The 17,581-nt window shown below is 53.3% G+C and overlaps 1 protein-coding gene across 2 annotated transcripts in view; it reads left to right on the top strand.

The window, feature by feature from the left end:
- The first annotated feature begins 16,684 nt into the window (after window positions 1-16,684).
- PPL (periplakin) overlaps window positions 16,685-17,581 on the top strand; it is a 45,431-nt gene continuing 44,534 nt past the window's right edge. For both annotated transcript variants that reach the window (XM_077906488.1, XM_077906487.1), the window contains exon 1: window positions 16,685-16,844. In XM_077906488.1, coding sequence (XP_077762614.1) covers window positions 16,783-16,844 — 62 coding nt within the window. In that variant the 5' untranslated portion in view covers window positions 16,685-16,782. The remainder of the gene's footprint in view (window positions 16,845-17,581) is intronic.

Here is a 17,581-nt window from a genome sequence, read left to right as displayed (position 1 = left end):
CTTAATAATGAATAAATAAATTAAAAATAAATAAATAAATAAATAAATAAATAAATAAATAAATAAAATAAAACATGTTGGGGGGCACCTGGGTGGCTCAGTGGTTTAGCATCTGCCTTTGGCTCAGGTCATTATCCCCGGGTCCCGGGATCAAGTTCCACATCAGGCACCCTTTGAGGAGCCTACTTCTCCCTATGCCTGTGTCTCTGCCTCTGTGTGTCTCTCATGAATAAAAAATAAAAAATAAAAAAAGGATGGACTGGGGCCTTCCTGATGTCCAAACATCATCCTCCGTTTAGCTCACACCTAAATCCATCTACCTTCTCAAGACCCCTAGGGAACCGACTTTCCTTCCTGTTCCCTATCTATTCGTCATGGAAGAGCCAAAAGGCTGGCTCTGGGCAGCCTTGGCATCTGTGTGTTCATTCATGGGACACTTACTGAGCACGTGCTATGTGCCAGCACTGGATGACTTCACCCATTCACAAGGGGAAATCAGACAGACACACCTGCCCTCACGTGGCCCACCGTCCTGGGCAGGCAAAAGGTGTGACAACGCTGCTTAGCAAATACATAGGCCTTTGCAGCCCTATGATAACCAGCCCTTGTTCGTTCCCTTTCTAGCGCGTGTCACACTCGGTAATCGTTTATTCGTTCGTGTTATTTATTTGTGCGTTACTGACTGTACCGGGAGACTGTGAGCTCCGCGAGGCAGGGACCATTGTCTGTCTTATTCACCTGCCCCCAGGTCCGCAGCATCTTTCTGGGTACCGGGCGCACAGTAGGTGCTCGGTGCATTTTCTCAAAAATTAACCAAGAGGGATCCCTGGGTGGCGCAGCGGTTTGGCGCCTGCCTTTGGCCCAGGGCGCGATCCTGGAGACCCGGGATCGATTCCCACGTCGGCTCCCGGTGCATGGAGCCTGCTTCTCCCTCTGCCTGTGTCTCTGCCTCTCTCTCTCTCTCTCTCTGTGACTATCATAAATAAATTAAAAAAAAAAAAAATTAACCAAGAATGGAAACGGAGCGCAAAGTTGCCATCGCTGCCACAAGGTGGCGGCAAACGACAGTCCACGACTCCAAAGGTCCTCACTCGCAGGGATCGGATTGTTGGGAGAGATGGGGTCCAGGGTTATGTCACCGGACCCCGAAGGAAAGTCGCAAGGCTTGTCCTGGGCTTCGGTCCCGGGCGCGTAGTGAGCGTGGACACTTAGCTGCTGTGGGCACGAAGTAACCGCAGAGCAGGATGTTTCCTTTCTTTCTTTTTTTTTTTTTTAAGATTTTATTTATTTATTCATGAGAGACACAGAGAGAGAGAGGCAGAGACACAAGCAGGCTCCATGGAAGGAGCTCAACGTGGGACTCGATCCCGGGTCTCCAGGATCACACCCCGGGCTGCAGGCGGCGCTAAACCGCGGCGCCACTGGGGCTGCCCTTAGGGCTCCCTTCAAAAGGCAGATTCCCGGGCACCGCTCAGAGGAGGCTGGGAATCTGCCTGTGTAACAAGTACCCCCAAGTGACTCTTCTAAGGGGACGGGTCTAGTGGTGCTGGCTGGCAGGCCTTGGGGTGGGGGTTCCTTCCAAGCGCGGGAGGACCCCGGAGCGCCCCAGCACTGAACGCCGCTCCCAGGGCGCGCGCGGGGGCGGGGGGGCGCTCCGCAGCGGGGCTCTCCAGGGCTCCTCCCAGATGTGGGCGTGCCCCCCTCCAATGCACTCCCTCGCGTTCTCGCGGAATCTTTTTGGCTACCCGCCCACACACGTGTCTCCTTTGCCACAGAAGGTGACAGCTTGGAGGAGCAGGAGTGGGCGTGGGAGATGCAGGGAGCGAGCCAGAAAGAGCCCCGGGAGCAAAGGAGAGGCCGGGAGGCTGCGGGGGAGGCCTAGGGTTTCCTCGCTCCTACCATCAGCGCCCCTCTGGTCCCCCACCGGTGAGGATGCTACCCTGGGCCCGGGAGGGGGTGGGGGGCGACAGCTGGGTGGGTACCGAGAGCTCAAAGTGGAAAATGCGGCCAAAGTGGAGTGAGAACCTACCTCCCACCTCCTCCAGCTCAAGGGAAGAGAACTGCTAATAAATAGCACTGCCCAGCACGTGTTACCTATTAGGAGCGCTGTTCCATTGCTGACTTCTCCTGCCATCTACTGAGCACTTATTTGCCACGGACTGTTCCAGGCACCGTTCTCAGGCTTTACAAACATTTAATCCTCAAAAACAACCCCTGCAATGTTGAAAATGTTTTGGAACTCTTTGGAGGGGGTGATTGCACAACATTGTGAATGCACTCAACGCCACTGGATTGTGCACATCAAAATGATTAATGTCCGGTTAAAAGGGTTAGTGGTTATGTTGTATGATTATCATCTAAATTAAAACAAACAAACAAACAAACAAAAAAAAAAAACCTTGGGCAGCCCGGGTGGCTGAACGGTTTAGCACCGCCTTCAGCCCAGGGCCCGATCCTGGAGACCTGGGATCAAGTTCCACATCCGCTCCCTGCATGGAAGCCTGCTTCTCCCTCTGCCTGTGTCTCTGCCTCTCTCTCTCTCTCTCCCCCTCTCTGTCTCTCATGAATAAGTGAAAATCTTTAAAAAATAAAAAATTAAAATAAAAAAAAACCTTTAAGATCAAAACTATCTTGGGACACCTGGGAGCCTCAGTGGTTGAGCGTCTGCCTGCAGCTCAGGGCATCATCCCAGGATCCTGGGATCGAGTCCTGCATCGTGCTCCCCATAGGGAGCCTGCTTCTCCCTCTGCCTGTGTCTCTGCCTCTCTCTCTCTGTGTCTCTCATGAATAAATAAATTAAATCTTTTTTAAAAATCAAAACTATTTTATTTTTTAATCAAAACTATTTTAATCCTCATTTTAAACATAAGGAAAAAATTAAAAAATAAATAAACATAAGGAAAACTATGGCACAGAGAGATTGAGTAACTTGCCTAAGGTTACACCGCTACTAAGGAACTCAAACCCTGGACTCTAATTCTTCAGTGCCTCCTTCTGCCCTGGACTGTAGCTTAATTACCCAAAAGATATGATTTTCCAGCCAGGATTGTAAAGATATCCAGGCACCTGGTTCTGGACTAAGGAGGTACCAGAAAGATGGGCTGATTCTGTAGGATCTCCGGGGCTGGGAGGTCAGTCCCATGGGCAGGACCTTCAACCTTTGCTGCTTCTTGCTTGCCCTGCAGGAATAACCAAGCCAAAGCTGCCTTCTGGTGAGGTAGGTTTTGAAGACTCCCAGAACCACCCCTCATCTCTGAATAGCTCCTCCACAGACGGGGCCTCTGCCACAGGAAATTCAGCCATTTGTAATGCATTGTTTGAGTAAGAAACACTAGACCCAAGCGCAGATATGCTCAGAACGTGTCCTGTACGGAAATGTCAGTATGGTGTCATAGTATGACACCAAGGAACTGGTGGGGTGAGGAGGGGATTGAGAGTGAGGAGGTCCGAAGTCTAGACCCTTGTGGGAACACAGTGGCCCTCGATCTGGGCCCTTGAATAACATGAGGGCCCTGGGACGATGCTTAAGCTGGAGAGGATGGGGCATTTTTTAAATCGTGGTTAATATACATCAAAGATATCATCTTAACCATTTTTAAGTGTACACTTCAGTGATTTTTATTTTTTTAAGATTTTATTTATTTATTCTTAAAATATTTTATTTATTTTTTCATGAGAGACACAGAGAGAGAGAGAGGCAGAGACACAGGAAGAGGGAGAAGCAGGCTCCATGCAGGGAGCCCGATGTGGGACTTGATCCTGGGACGCCAGGATCATGCCCTGGGCTGAAGGCAGTGCTAAACCGCTGAGCCACCCAGGCATCCCTTTTTAAGATTTTATTTAAATATTCATGAGAGACACAGAGAAAGGCTGAGACACAGGCAGAGGGAAAAGCAGGCTCCCTGTGGGGAGCCCGATATGGGAACCTCAGGATCACGATCTGAGCCAAAGGCAGACACTCAACCACTGAGCCACCAGCCCGCCCCGCCACTCTGCTTTCCACACATCTCATTTGTCCCAGGGCTGCCTCTTAGTTCCTCTCTCTTCTCAGAGTACAGCGCAGGAGGCTCCTGGATTTGGGAATCTCAAGGGCTGTAGGGGTCCTTGGTAGGGTGGCCATGTACAGGGGTGCATGCTGTAATCCGCACCACTCTATGCAGGGGTCCCTGTCATTGGGCAGCTCTAATGGAACAAGAGGCTGAGTCTGGAAGGGCCTGACCCAGGAGGCTGCCCAGCCAGGCACTCTGCACCTAGACCCCCAGCCCACCCCCAGGTCTCGTCACTTCCACACAAGCTTTGGGACTCTATCAGGCTCTGCAGGTGGGGTCAAGGTCCAACGATGAGTAAAAGGCTGTCTGAGCCCCAGGAGCTCTCAGTGAGGAGGGATGAGAGAGGGAGCAAAGGTAGGGTGCACCAGGAGTCAGTGTGGCGCTCGGGAGGGGGCTGGGTGGCAGAGTGGTGAGCAGCAGGTGCTGCAGTCAGGTCAGCCTGGGTGTGAATTCTGGCCCTGCCCCCTTTTAGCATCCCTGCAGTGCATATGGCCTGAGTGTCCCCTCCTTTAAAGTGGGGATACCATGGACACTGTTTGGTCTTAAAAAGGAAGACAATTTTATCTGATGCTACAACGTGGGTGAATCTTGAAGATGTGATGTTCAGTGAAAGAAACCAGTCACAAAAGGACAAATACTGTGTGATTCCGATTGTATGAAGTACCCAGAGGAGTCAGATTCATAGAGACAGGAAGTGGAAGGGTGGGTGCTGGGGGAAGGGGAAGGGACAGGAGGAGTTAATGTTTAATGAGGACAGAGTTTCAGTTTTGCCAAACGAAGGTCATGGGGACGTGTGGTGGTGGTGATTGCACAACATCATGAGTATATTTGGTGCTGCTGAACTGTACACCTAAAAGTGCTTAAAAATAGTAATGGTTTTTTCCCAAGTTTTTATTTTAATTTCAGTTGGTAAAATCTAAGTTTTATATTATGTATATCTGACCATAATAATTCAAGAAATCATGTTGGGGAAAATTATTTTTTTTTAAAAGTTAGGGGTAAATTGTATCAGCTAGGAGAGAAGGACTGTTTTCCAGGGGACTTCCTGGAGAGGGTGGCATTTAAGATGGCACGGCGTAGGAATGTGATAATTCTGCTTTATTAGAACATAATCCTCACACCATACAGTTCACCCACATACAGTGTACGTGTTAGTGGTTTTTAGTATATTCACAGAACAATGCAACCACCACCAACGATTTTTTTTTAGAACATTTTCATCATCCCAAAAAGAAACCCTGTAACCTTTAGCAGTCACTCCCCATTTACCTTCCAAACCCCTGGCAACCACTGATTTGCTTTCTTTCTCTATGGATTTACCTATTCTGGACATTTCATATAAATGGAGTCACATGCGACATGGCCTTTCGTGTCTGACTTCTCTCACTGAGCATCATGTCTTCAGGATTTTTCCATGGTGTGACAAGTATCAGGGCTTCATTCCTTTTTATGGCTGAACTGTTTTTACTCGCATTTCTTTTAAAGAAAATTATTTATTTATTTATTTATTTATTTATTTATTTATTTATTTATTTATTTATGAGAAAGAGAGCAAAAGCAGAGGGAGAGGCAGAGGGAGAGGGACCCTGGTGTGGGACTCCATCCCAGGACCCTGAGATCATGACCTGAGCTGAAGGCAGAGGCTTAACTGACTGAGCCACCCAGGTGCCCCACTCTCAACACTCCTGACACCAAACGTATGAGGTTTTTCTGCACACCAACAACCAGTTCTCCAAATATCTGGACAGCAGTTGGGTATCCTACAATTCAACTCAATTCTGACATGAATTACTTGCACACACCACAAGGCTGTCAAGAAGTATCATGTAAGAAACTCCCCCTGGGGCTGTATCTCCTCATTGGCCTTTGGGGGGCAACCAGCATGCTCCACTCTGGGTTTCTGTGGTGGGAGGGTGTCCAGGGTGGATGTGCCTGGGAGTGGAGGGAGCAGAGGGGGCACTCCCCAGCCTCTACCCTCCTGCTTTCATACATGACCTTCCTCAGACCCAAGATTACCTTGATGGTAGCACAAAGTCCCCCCTTGGGGCAGGGAAGGAGGAACCTCATGTATTAATTTCCTACTACTGCTCTGGTGGATTTTTTTTTTTTTTAAGATTCTACTCATTTATTTAAGAAAGAAAGAGAAAAAGAGAGCACAGATGGAGAGTCAGAGGGAGAAGCCAGCTCCTCCCTGAGCAGGGAGCCCAAAGTAGGGCTCCATCCCAGGACCCCGAGGTCATGAAGCTGAAGGCAGATGCCCAACAGACTGAGCCACCCAGGTGCCCTTCTAGTGGCTTAAAAAAAAGACCCATCCATGTATTATCTTACAATTCTGGAGATCAGACATATGAAATCAGTCTCAGTAGGCCAAAATCAGAGTGTCGGCAGGATTTGCTCCTTCTGGAGTCTCCGAAGGGAGAATCCATTTCTGTGCCTTTTCTGGTTTCTAGATCCTGCCTCCATTCCTTGGCTTATGGCCCCCGCCTGCATCATCACATCACATCTATCTCTGGCTCTGCTGATCACTGTGCAGCCATCTTTTCTCAGTGTGTCTCTATGCTGCAAATCATCCTCTGTGTTTTTCTTATAAGGACACCTGTCATCGGATACAGGACCCACCCTAAATCCAGGACAATCTTATCTTGAGATCCTTAACTTAATTATATCTATAAAGAATCTTTTTCCAAATAAGATCACATTCCTAGGTTGCGGGAGGTTAGGACTTGGACTTACCTTTGGTGGAGGGGAGGCACCATTAACCCACTGCAGGGCCCACCTTGTGGCTGTACCTTGGGTCGGTTTGCCTCCTCCTGGTGCATTCTCCTTCTTGCCCCTGCTTCCATGGCCTGGGGTCACTGCAAAAGCAAAGTCCCTGCATACAAGCTCTGTGCTTGTGGGGATCAGGACCAGGACCAGGACAGCTATGGCCTCTGACTCCACTAGGTTGGAAGGATGATGCATTGCCATTGCCCTTCAGCAAATTAAATGTGACACCAACTCCCCATCCTAGGTTCCTCTGGAACAGTGCAGGTGGGAGCAGGGATAGGAAGAGTAGGAGGTGGGATCTGAAAAAGGTTGGACCATGGTGCTAGAGTTGAGCGTTCCAATATTAAGGGGTCAGCCCAGGTCATGATTTGCCCCCCAGATTGGGGTCACATAAAAATGCTGGGCAGATTGGCCACAGGCACCAAAATCTAAGCTTGGCCCCATTAACAGAGCAGACCCTAAGGGACCCCCCCCCCCACATTCACCCAGCTCAATCTCTGAGGCCCCTGCTGCCCCTGCCTGGGGGAGAGCCAGGGGTCCTGGGATGTCCACTTCTCTATGCCTAGACTCAATCTAACTCTCTGGAGCCACTTAAAGCAATAGCCAGGAAGCCATGCAGCTGTTTGAACTTAATCACATGGATATTAATATATCATATATTTATATAAATAATGATAAATATGAACAATAAAATAAAAAATTCACTTGCACTAGCCTCATTTCAAGTGCTTGATAGCTACATGTGGCTTAGGCCTCCCATGTACACAGAATATTTTCATCATCTCAGGAAGTGCCATTGGACAGGGCTTCTCCAGAGTCGCCCCTAGACCGGCAGAGGCTGAGCCCTTTCCGGAGAACAGGATGGACTGGACGAGGGTGGGGGCCATCAAGGGGGTGTTTGTCCAGAGTCAACTGGTGTTGACTCATCAGTCCCGAGGTCTGGGCCCAGGCGAGGGATTAAGCCTGAGCCAGTGACCAGAGAATGGCCCGGGAGGGCAGTGCAGGGGGGCTTGGCCACCCAGGTCCCTGGCAGGAATGTTTGACCTCAGCAGAGAGAGTGGACAAAAGGCCCAAGCATACCCAGATGAGGCAGGCTGGAGGATACAGGGGGGCAGCTCTATTTGACATCACAAATGGCAAAAATGCAATATGCAGTCGTGGGTCACTTCCTTTTTTCACTTAATACACCCAGCGCTTCCCTCGTGAGGCCTACAGACTCCACCCCCCCGACCATGTGCCCGTCTCCTTCCACCTGATGTCCGATGTCTGTCTCAACATGTGTCAGCCACACGCCCCTCCTTGGTGGGCATTTAGGTTATTGCATTTCTTTAAAATGTGTTGTCTGTCTCCTTTTCTATCTCTTTCCCTTCCAGGCTGAGAATATGTGGGTTGTATCTTGTTAGCTGCTGTGTTCCCCGGGGCTGGGCATATAGTAGGTGCCCAATAAATGGATGGGTGAATGTGTGGGAGGCACTGTGGAGGCAAGAAGTCAGTATCCTCCCGGGAGGGGTTAGGGGGAGCCTGATTGCTGTGGAAATGTCAGTGATGCTTGGGAGTACGATGAGGGAACCATGGTCCCTGCAAGTGAGGATCTCCCTCCCTTTCCTTGCCAGGGCTCCCATCGCCCTCAGCCTCCCGTCTGACCACTTTTTTCACAGTGTCTCCAGGCCCCTGCTTTTTGTCTGCCTGGGATGCTCCATTGCTGGGGACAGAGGACAGGAGCCATCATCCACCCATGGATGGCATTAAACTTACCATCCCCCACCCCATCCCTCTACAGCAAGCTCCCTGAGGGCAGGAAACTGTGTCTGTTGTACTCAACCTGGTATCCTGAGTGCCTAAAACAGGCCTTTTCACATAGTAGGTACTCAACAAATATGAATGAATGAATGAATGAATGAGTGGACACCTTCTTTTCACCGTAGTTCTGACTCAGGACCTCCTAACCTTTGGTCAGTCCTCTGTGGACCTTCCCTGAGACCAGTGTTGTGCACTGACCCTCCTGTTCATTTGTTCAGCATTGACACCGAGCGTCTACTCTGTGCCAGGCACCCTGCTGAATGGTGGCAGACATAGAGACAAGGGCACTAACTCAGATTGCAAGGGTTTTTAAAAAATATTTTATTTAAAAATTTTTTAAAAGAATTTATTTATTTATTCATGAGAGACACCGAGAGAGGCAGAGACAGGCAGAGGGAGAAGCAGGCTCCCCACAGGGAGCCTGATGTGGGACTAGATCCTGGGACGCCGGGATCATGCCCTGAGCTGAAGGCAGACGCTCAACCACTGAGCCACCCAGGCGCCCCTTTGAAAAAAATATTTTAAAGATTTATTTATTTATTTTAGAGAGTGAGAGAGCACGATTGGAGGTAGGGGCAGAGGGAGTCTGCTTGTCTCCCCACTCAGCAGGGAGCCTAACACGGGGCTCCATCCCAGGACCCTCAGATCATGACCTGAACTGAAATCAAGAGCCAGGAACTCAACAGACTGAGCCACCCAGGTGCCCCAGGTTGCAGGGTTTAAATCCTGAGTCCCCTCCTGATCACCTTGAACAGACACTTAACATCTTGGGGCCTCTGTTTCCACACCTGAAAAATGGGAAGAGGAGGAGAGCCAGTTCATTTTTGTCGTGGTCATGCTTTCACTGTTGGGTGCTGATGTCAAAACCCATGGGTTGTACCCTTTGTTGATGTCTGCCACGTGTCAATCAATCTAGAATCATAGACCGAGCACTTAGCAGCGGTCCCAGCACATAGTAAATGCTCAGCAGAAATAATGACAATCACAACTTTGTCATTACTACATGTGGTACTTCACATAACCTTTTCAAGGCCCTATGGAGCAGGTGTCAGAGTATTCCCATTTTGCAGGTGAAGCTGAGGCTCAGAGAAGTGAAGACATTTTCTCAGAGTCACATAGTTAGGACACAGAGGAGCTAGGATTTGACTTTTTTTTTTTTAAGATTTTATTTATTCATTCATGAGAGACTCAGAGAGAGAGGCAGAGACACAGGCAGAGGGAGAAGCAGGCTCCATGCAGGGAGCCCAACGTGAGACTTGATCCCAGGACCCCAGGATCACACCCTGGGCTGAAGGCAGACACTCAACCACTGAGCCACCCAGGTGACCCTAGGATTTGACATCTTAACTCACTGGCTCTTCCCCATTTTAGAGATGGAGAAACTGAGGTTGAGAGAAGTTAAGCCGCTTGCCTAAGATCACACAGCTGGGTGCATGGCACAGCCAGGATTCAAACCCAGGTTGGCTTCAAGCTAAAACCTGATTGGGAAAAAAATAAATAAATAAATAAAGCCTGATTGGATTTTGTGTTCTGCGCTTCTTGGCCTAGCTTGCCCATCACTCAGGCCCCCAGGCTCTGGAGGGAATGGGGTTCTGACCTTCTGACCTGGGCCAACCCCAAGGGCTGTCACACCCTGGACACTGGCCCCAGAAATGCAGCCCTACCGGTCTGGGCAGTGTGAGCCCTGGCAGGGCCCTGCAAGGTGGGGTGGGAGGAAGTAAGGTTGGGTGTTTAGGGGAGGACCGGAGTTTTGGGGTAGGGTTGGGCAGCCTGTCCTGCGGGGATCCCAGGCCTGGCAAGGCCTGTCTGGTCCCACCCAGCTCCACTCTCTGCCCTGACAGCGTGACCTCCTCACTGGGAGGCCCTTACGGCCTGGCTGACAGGCCCAGGGCCGGGCTTAAAATGAGGTGTCCAGAGAGAGGGAGCAGGTTGTCCTGGAAAGCTCTCCAGAGTTCACGGTGAGCCCCGGATCTGCCAGATGGACTGATTGGCTAGTAGCCGGGTCAGAGTGGGTAAGGCAAGGTCTAAGAGGCCCCCTGCAGAGCTGAGGGTTAACCCCTCAGTGGTTGGGTCCTGGGGGAAGGGCCAGGGCTGCTGGGGGCACCAGGGCCTCAGAGTGGCCCCTGTTCAACCACTGTCAGGAGCCGACCGAGTATTTTGACAACAGACTCAGCTGTCGCAGGTACACGCCAGCATCTGGAGGGAGCTGGCAGGAGGGTCATCTGAGTGGCAGCTCTCCGGGAGGGCAGCAGGGTGGGGCTGCCTGGCAGGCAGTGGGGAGATGGCCAGGATGGGGCAGCCCGCCAGGGGCCCCCAGTGGGTAGGGGCCCGAGGCACATTCTTGGGGGATGACTTGGCAGGCAGAGTGAGTGACTCACCATGGACACCCCCACCCCCACCCCTGCCGCCGGGGTCCAGCCTCCTCTCTGGCCCCAGGGGTGATGTGGGGAGCTCACCAGGCCCCCAGCCCAGGACTGTGTGTGAGTCAGCCCATCTGGGCTGGAGAGCCAGCATGATTTTTCCATCCCTTGCATTGTTCTGCAAGAAAAGTAAATACGTGTTACAAAACACAGGGTGAAGCTGGGCCAGTCCCCTCCTGTCCCCTTGAGGAGTGGGGAGGAGAGGGGCCTCCATCCAGGTGCTGGGCACACATTGTGGCACCCTGGGTCTTCCCCATCTTACGGATGGGGAAACCAAGATCCCAAAAGGCTAAGCCACGCCCTCAAGGGCACACAGGTGGGTTTGTGGCAGAGCCAGGATTCAAAGCCAGGTTGGCTTCAAGCTACAGCCTGTGGGCTCTTTCCAGGTGGGCTTAGACCAGGGCCCGAGCATGTGCTGCATCTGTCTTTTCTCAGCGGGGCTCCTCAGGGTGGCTTCAGCAATGTGGCCGGGGGTGGGGGGACAGCAGGTGTTTGTGATCGTGCAGATTCCTGGGCCCTTCTCCACCCACCCAACCAGGGGACTCTAGAATCTGCATTTTTAAGTGCTCCTGGGCCGGGGTATGAGGTCCACAGTTGGAGACAGGAGATGGCTGTCCACAGGATGGGAGGAGGAGGCGCCGTGGTAGGGAGCAGGCCGCTGGTCCCACACACCCCTCTCTCTGGGGCTAGGGGAATGCTGCCCTTCTTGTTTCAAACTGGTTCACAGGAACACCCCAAGCCAGTGAGTGAGTGAGTGAGCACCTCTCCAGCTGCTTGTGGAAACAATGACAGCAAACAAGGAGGGTGTGGGTGACCCTTCAGAAGGTGGTGGCCTCCCGGGACTCAGCAGCCGGGCCCAGGCTGCAGAGAGGACGGCGTTCAGGGACTGCGGGTAGCCTGGTTGCCAGGGAACTGGGTGGCCCTGCAGGTGCCATCTCTGTGGGTTTAACCATCAAGCAAACCCCAGGAAAGCAAACACCCTCCCCCGAACCCCCACCCCCAGTCGGCAGGAGGATGAGTCACTTGGCATAAGAGGGCTCCGCGGAACCAAACAAATCCCATCTGCCCAGAAGAGGATGCACAGGGCCAGGACACAGCTCCCACCCCATCCGGCCTGCCCACAGACGAGTGTTGTGCACACGTGTGTACACATGTGCTCGCACACAGAGCCGCACCAGCTTCAAGTTCAGCTTTTAGAGAATGGAGGGGGAAGGGATGGTGAAGCACAGCCCAGATTCCTCCCTGAATCTGCTAATTCTCCCCAGCTGAGTCAGCAGGAGGCGGGGAGGGTGGAGGTGGGTGGGGGTCCAAGCGCAGTGCTGGTGCAGGCTAACCCAGGAACCAGCCCCACTGGGCACTGGGCCACTCAGGGCCTCAGTGCCCTGCCCTGGAATATGAGATGAGAGAGCTTTGCCCCAGGTGGGGAGGGCTGGCCTGCTTCACCCAGTGGGGGTCCTTGGGGAGAACCAATCAGCTGAGGCATGTTCGGCACATGCCATATTGCCTGGCACAGAGCCTGTCCTCAATAAACGAGAAGTGGCATTAATATCATCAGTGTCATGACTTGTTATCAACAGCCAAGCTGCAAGCAGGCTAACCTGGAGGTTCCTAGCCTGGTCTTCCCAAAGCCAATCATCACTCTTTTTTCTTTTCTCTTTTCTTTTCTTTTCTTTTCTTTTCTTTTCTTTTCTTTTCTTTTCTTTTCTTTTCTTTTCTTTTCTTTTTTCTTTTCTTTTCCTTTCTTTCTTTCTTTCTTTCTCTCTTTTTTTTTTTTAGATTTTATGTATTTATTCATGAGAGACACAGAGAGAGAGGCAGAGACACAGGCAGAGGGAGAAGCAGGCTCCCTGTGGGGAGCCAAATGGGGAACTCGATCCCAGGACCCAGGATCAGGCCCTGGGCTGAAGGCAGACACTCAACCACTGAACCACCCAGGTGCCCCTTTTTTCTTTTTATTTAGTTATTGATTTGAGAGAGAGAGAGGGAGAGAGAGAGAGAGAGAGCAGGGGAGGGGCAGAGGAAGAAGGAGAGAATTCCAAGCAGACTCCACACTGAATGCAGAGCCTTCCATGGGGCTCGATCCTGTGACCCATGAGATCACGACCTGAGCCGAAACCGAGAGCCAGATGCTCAACTGACTGAGCCATCAGGCACCCCCAACCATCACCTTTCTAAGAGGCATGGGGAAAGCAGATTTGGAAATAGTGAGACGTCTACAGTTTTGACACAATTTGGAGTTCCTGTGACTGTTTGCACCCCTCAGCCCCACAAGCATCAAGCCCCCAGCTACAAATGTACCCCCTCCCATTTATTGAGTCCTCACTAACGGCTGGGGGCATGCTAAGCACTTAACACATGGGGGGCTCACCCTCCAAGGTTGATGCTATGGTTGTGTGCCCATTTCACAGATGAGGACAACTGAGGCTGAGAGAGGCAAGATGACTTCCCACGATCACACAGGGAGGAGGGACCAAGCAAGGATTCCAACCCGGGTCTCTCAGGCTGCTCCTCCCCATCTTTGGAGCCCTGATAAGGCTCTTCTTCCCAGAGTCATCCAGGTGTGCTTTGTAGTTGTAACTCTGTCTCAGTTCTTAGACCATCAGTAGAGCAGCTTCCTGCTTCGGCATAGGTTCTTCTATGCCCTGCCCAAGATTTGAGTCTTTCATAACCTTTACCCACCAGTATTTCCCAGTCCAGTAAGAAGGTCTGACCTTCTGAGATATGGGCATAAAGCCAGGATTGGGGGGAGCAGAGGAGAGAGGGCAGCAGGGGAAGCTCTGGAAAGAGGGAAGGCCAGACTTGGGTCATTTAAAGATTTTATTTATTTATTTGAGAGAGGAGAGAGAGAGAGAGCACAAGCAGGGGAAGCAGCAGCAGGAGAGGGAGGCAGGCTCCCTGCTGAGCAGGGACCCCGCCCCCCCCCCCCCACACGGGGCTCCATCCCAGGACCCTGAGATCATGACCTGAGCAGAAAGAAGACACTTAACTGACTGAGCCACCCAGCTGCCCCAAACGTGGGTCATTTTTAAACAAGTTTTAAAAAAAGCAACTGAACAGGCAATTCAACCACATATAAAAAAATCAAGAGATTTTTAAAAATAAAAATATAAAAAATAAAATACAAGTACTGTAAAAGGGTATACAACGAGAATTCATATTTCTCTCTTGTCCCTGCTGAGGGGCCTCATAGCTAACAGGTTCTTGTGGATCCTCCCAGAAGCTTTCTGTGCATTATACACGTGTATATTCTCTCCCTTGCACTTTGCTTTTGGTGTCTGACCACGTGTGTCCACATCTGCCCCTCATTCTCTTCCAGCTGCATGGTCTCCTGGTGTGGACCCACCACGGGTTATTTAACTACTCTCTCCCCATGGCCGTCAGGGGGTCTCCAGGGCTGTCTCCATAGCAACCATCCTGTCACCAACATCCCCTAAAGCATCCCATCCCCCCTTAGCTCCCATGTGAGAGCCCCCCTGAAGGGATAGGTAATAGAGGGGAATCAGGAAAGGGTTTCCAGGCAGAGTTGCCACATGCCCAGGAGGGATCAACAGGGTCTCCTCCTGAGCCCCTGGCTATGACCCGCTTGGGCTGCGGGGAGGGGGGTGTGGGTGGGTAAGCTCTGTGCTGCCTTCAGGTTCTGCAGGCCCCGGGTTCCCTCCCCCGCTCCCACTGGAAAACCTGACACCTGTTCACCAGTGCCAGCTGGCTGGATCTGAGTCCTTTGGTGCCTTCCAGGTCCCATCCCTTGAGAAAAAAGCAACTTTGCTGAATTTATTTTTCCTCCTTTTCTTATAATTGTAGCGGAACCAGGCAGCCAAAGCTGGGAGAATGTTAGTGTCTGATGATCCAGTGGATGAAGGAACCCACTGGAAGCAACAGGCCCTCCCCAAGAAAGATGCACATATGGACACACACATTTTGAAAGAAGCTATGAGGGCAGCCGGGTGGCTCAGCGGTTTAGTGCCGCCTTCAGCCCAGGGCCTGGTCCTGGAGACCTGGGATCAAGTCCCATGTCTGGCTTCCTGCATGGAGCCTGCTTCTCCCTCTGCCTGCTTCTCCTCTCTGCCTTTCTCTCTGTGTCTCTCATGAATAAATAAATAAAATCTTAAAAAAAAAAAAAAAAGAAAAAAAGAAGCTATGAAGAGTCACAAACCCCCATAAGCCCGCCCGTTGACACCTCATTAAGGTTGTCCTAGAGTCTCTGTAACACTGATACTGAAGTCCTTTGGTGGCAGAGACCAGGGATAGTGTAAAGGGCACTGTTTCTCAGATGCTCTGGGGTCTAGGGGCAGTAAAAGCCTTTGGGAATCAACTTCCATGCCAATGTCCTTATTTTATAAATAAAAACATCTCGGGCAGGAACTGGCCTGAGGACTAGGATCCCCTGCCTGCCTCCCCGGCGGACCTCATTGCTCCTCCTTTCCAGCTGGGCTCACACCCCAGCCCCACCGCCCTCTCAGGTAGCACCGAGCCTTGCCAGCGGCCAGGCCCCCTCGGGCTCACTGCCAGACTCCGTTCACTGTCCCTTTTCAACTGGCACGCAGCTAGCCCGGGTGCACGGCGGCACACAATTTAACCTGGGCATTTGCTGGCAGTATTCTGTAACGTCGTTAATTTTGAACCAGAATCCAGCCACTTTTATGACCAGCCATGAAGTATTTCTATCCTGCGGGGGCCTGGAGTTATCAAAGGGTTTTTTTGTCTACCCCAGATGGCCGCACTTCCTGCACATTCGAGCCAGGCGCTTGTGTGTGAATTCTCAACCCTCAGAGGGCAGCCCCGGTGGCTCAGCGGTTTAGCGCTGCCTTGGGCTCAGGGCCTGATCCTGGAGACCCGGGATCCAGTCCCACGTCGGGCTCCCTGCCTGGAGCCTGCTTCTCCCTCTGCCTCTCTCTGTCTCTCTGTGTCTCTCATGAATAAATAAATATCTTTAAAAAGGGTTAGGGGGATGCCTGGGTGGCTTAGTGGTTAAGCCCCTGCTTTCGGCCCAGGGTGTGCCCACATGGGGCTCCCTGCATGGAGCCTGCGTCTCCCTCTGCCTGTGTCTCTGCTTCTCTCTCCCTCTCTGTGTCTCTCATGAATAAATAAATATTTTTAAAAAAGGATTAGAACTCTCCTCCTAACCCTTTGGGCTGTGGGCAGTTGTTATCAGTGTTTGCCAAGTAAGGAAACCGAGGCAGGGGGCGGTAAGAAGTCTTGCCAGGTGTCGGCTGACCCTCTGTGGTGGCGGAGGTGGGGGGATCCGAATCAGGCAGGCGGGCTGCGCGGTCTCTTGGCTGGATTGCGACCCCCGTGGAGTTCAGGCTGCCCCCCCCTTGCACCCCCCCACCAGTCTCCGCCACACGTGCACGGGTCCCGCGCGGGAGGGAGACGCGGGGGGCGGCGGCGAGCTGGAAGGGGTTCCTCCTGCAGGGGGCGCGCGGGGCCCGGGGCCAGGTGTGCCCGCCGAGGGGCCTCGGCGGTGCGGGCCCGCGAGGTGGGCGGCGTCCCCTGGGCCCCGGCTGGGCGCTCCCCCGCTGCGCCCCAGGGGCCTGGAAGCCCCGCCCGGCCGGTGGCCCCGCCCCGAGAAGGTAAGCGCCACCTTCTCCGGAGCCGCCCCGGGAGCTGCGGACCTCGGGCGCCCCGCCCCCCGCGAGTAGGCACCGCGCCGCGGCCGCGGCTCCGCACTAGGGGCCCGCGCGCCGCCCGCTCACCTGCGCCGCCCCCGGTGCCCCGGTGCTCCCGGCGCCGCTCCCGCCAGCGCCACCATGAACTCGCTCTTCAGGAAGAGAAACAAAGGCAAATACAGCCCCACGGTGCAGACGCGGAGGTGAGGGGCGCGGGCGGGGGGACCCGAGCCCCGGCTGGGTCCCCTGCACGGCGCACGACCGAGCTGCAAGGAGGGGACCTCCGCTTCCCGGGGCCGCCCGGCGCCGGGGCTCTCCTGGGCCGGAGCCCGCCGGGGCGGGGGCAGCGGGCGCGGGAGGACGACCCCCGAGGCAGGGGCGCCCCGCCGGGGGCTCAGGGCGGGAGGGAAGCGGGGCGGAGCGCGCGCAGGTGCTCCCCGCTCGCTGGGGCCGCGCCGCGCGGGGGTCCCCGTGCCACCTGCGGCCCCCGGTAGCTGCCGCACTGCCTTCCGGAGCTCCGCCAGGAACAACCCGCGGGTGTGTGGGGTCGGGGGGGGCGCCCCTGTTCCCGCGCCGGGGTTTGCGCGGGGCCCGGGCGTCCTCGGAGCTCCGCGCTGCAGGACTTGCCAGGGCTGCGCCCCACCCCCGGCCCGGCAGCTGGCCGCGTCTCCGCCGCAGGTTCCCAGGCGGCCTGGGAAGGCGATGACATGTCTCGATGTGTTTGCGTTCACTCGGCGGCGGCCCACGTCCTTTTGATAAGCCTAATGTATTCACTTAATAACCGGTTCAGGGAAGCCTCCTGCAGATGCTGAGATTGAGGGAAGGGGCCGGACTTTGAGTCTCGCAGATATGAGGTGGGGGCTCCTGGCTAGGGAGGGTGCACTTTACCAAGCTTCATTCAGGTGGGAGACTCAGCAAACTGCACTGCCCACCTGCTTGG

Source organism: Canis aureus, chromosome 8 (genome assembly GCF_053574225.1).
Source record: "Canis aureus isolate CA01 chromosome 8, VMU_Caureus_v.1.0, whole genome shotgun sequence".
NCBI classification, from domain to species: domain Eukaryota; kingdom Metazoa; phylum Chordata; class Mammalia; order Carnivora; family Canidae; genus Canis; species Canis aureus.
Note: the sequence above shows the minus strand (reverse complement) of the source record. Positions and strands in the feature narration are given on the sequence as shown.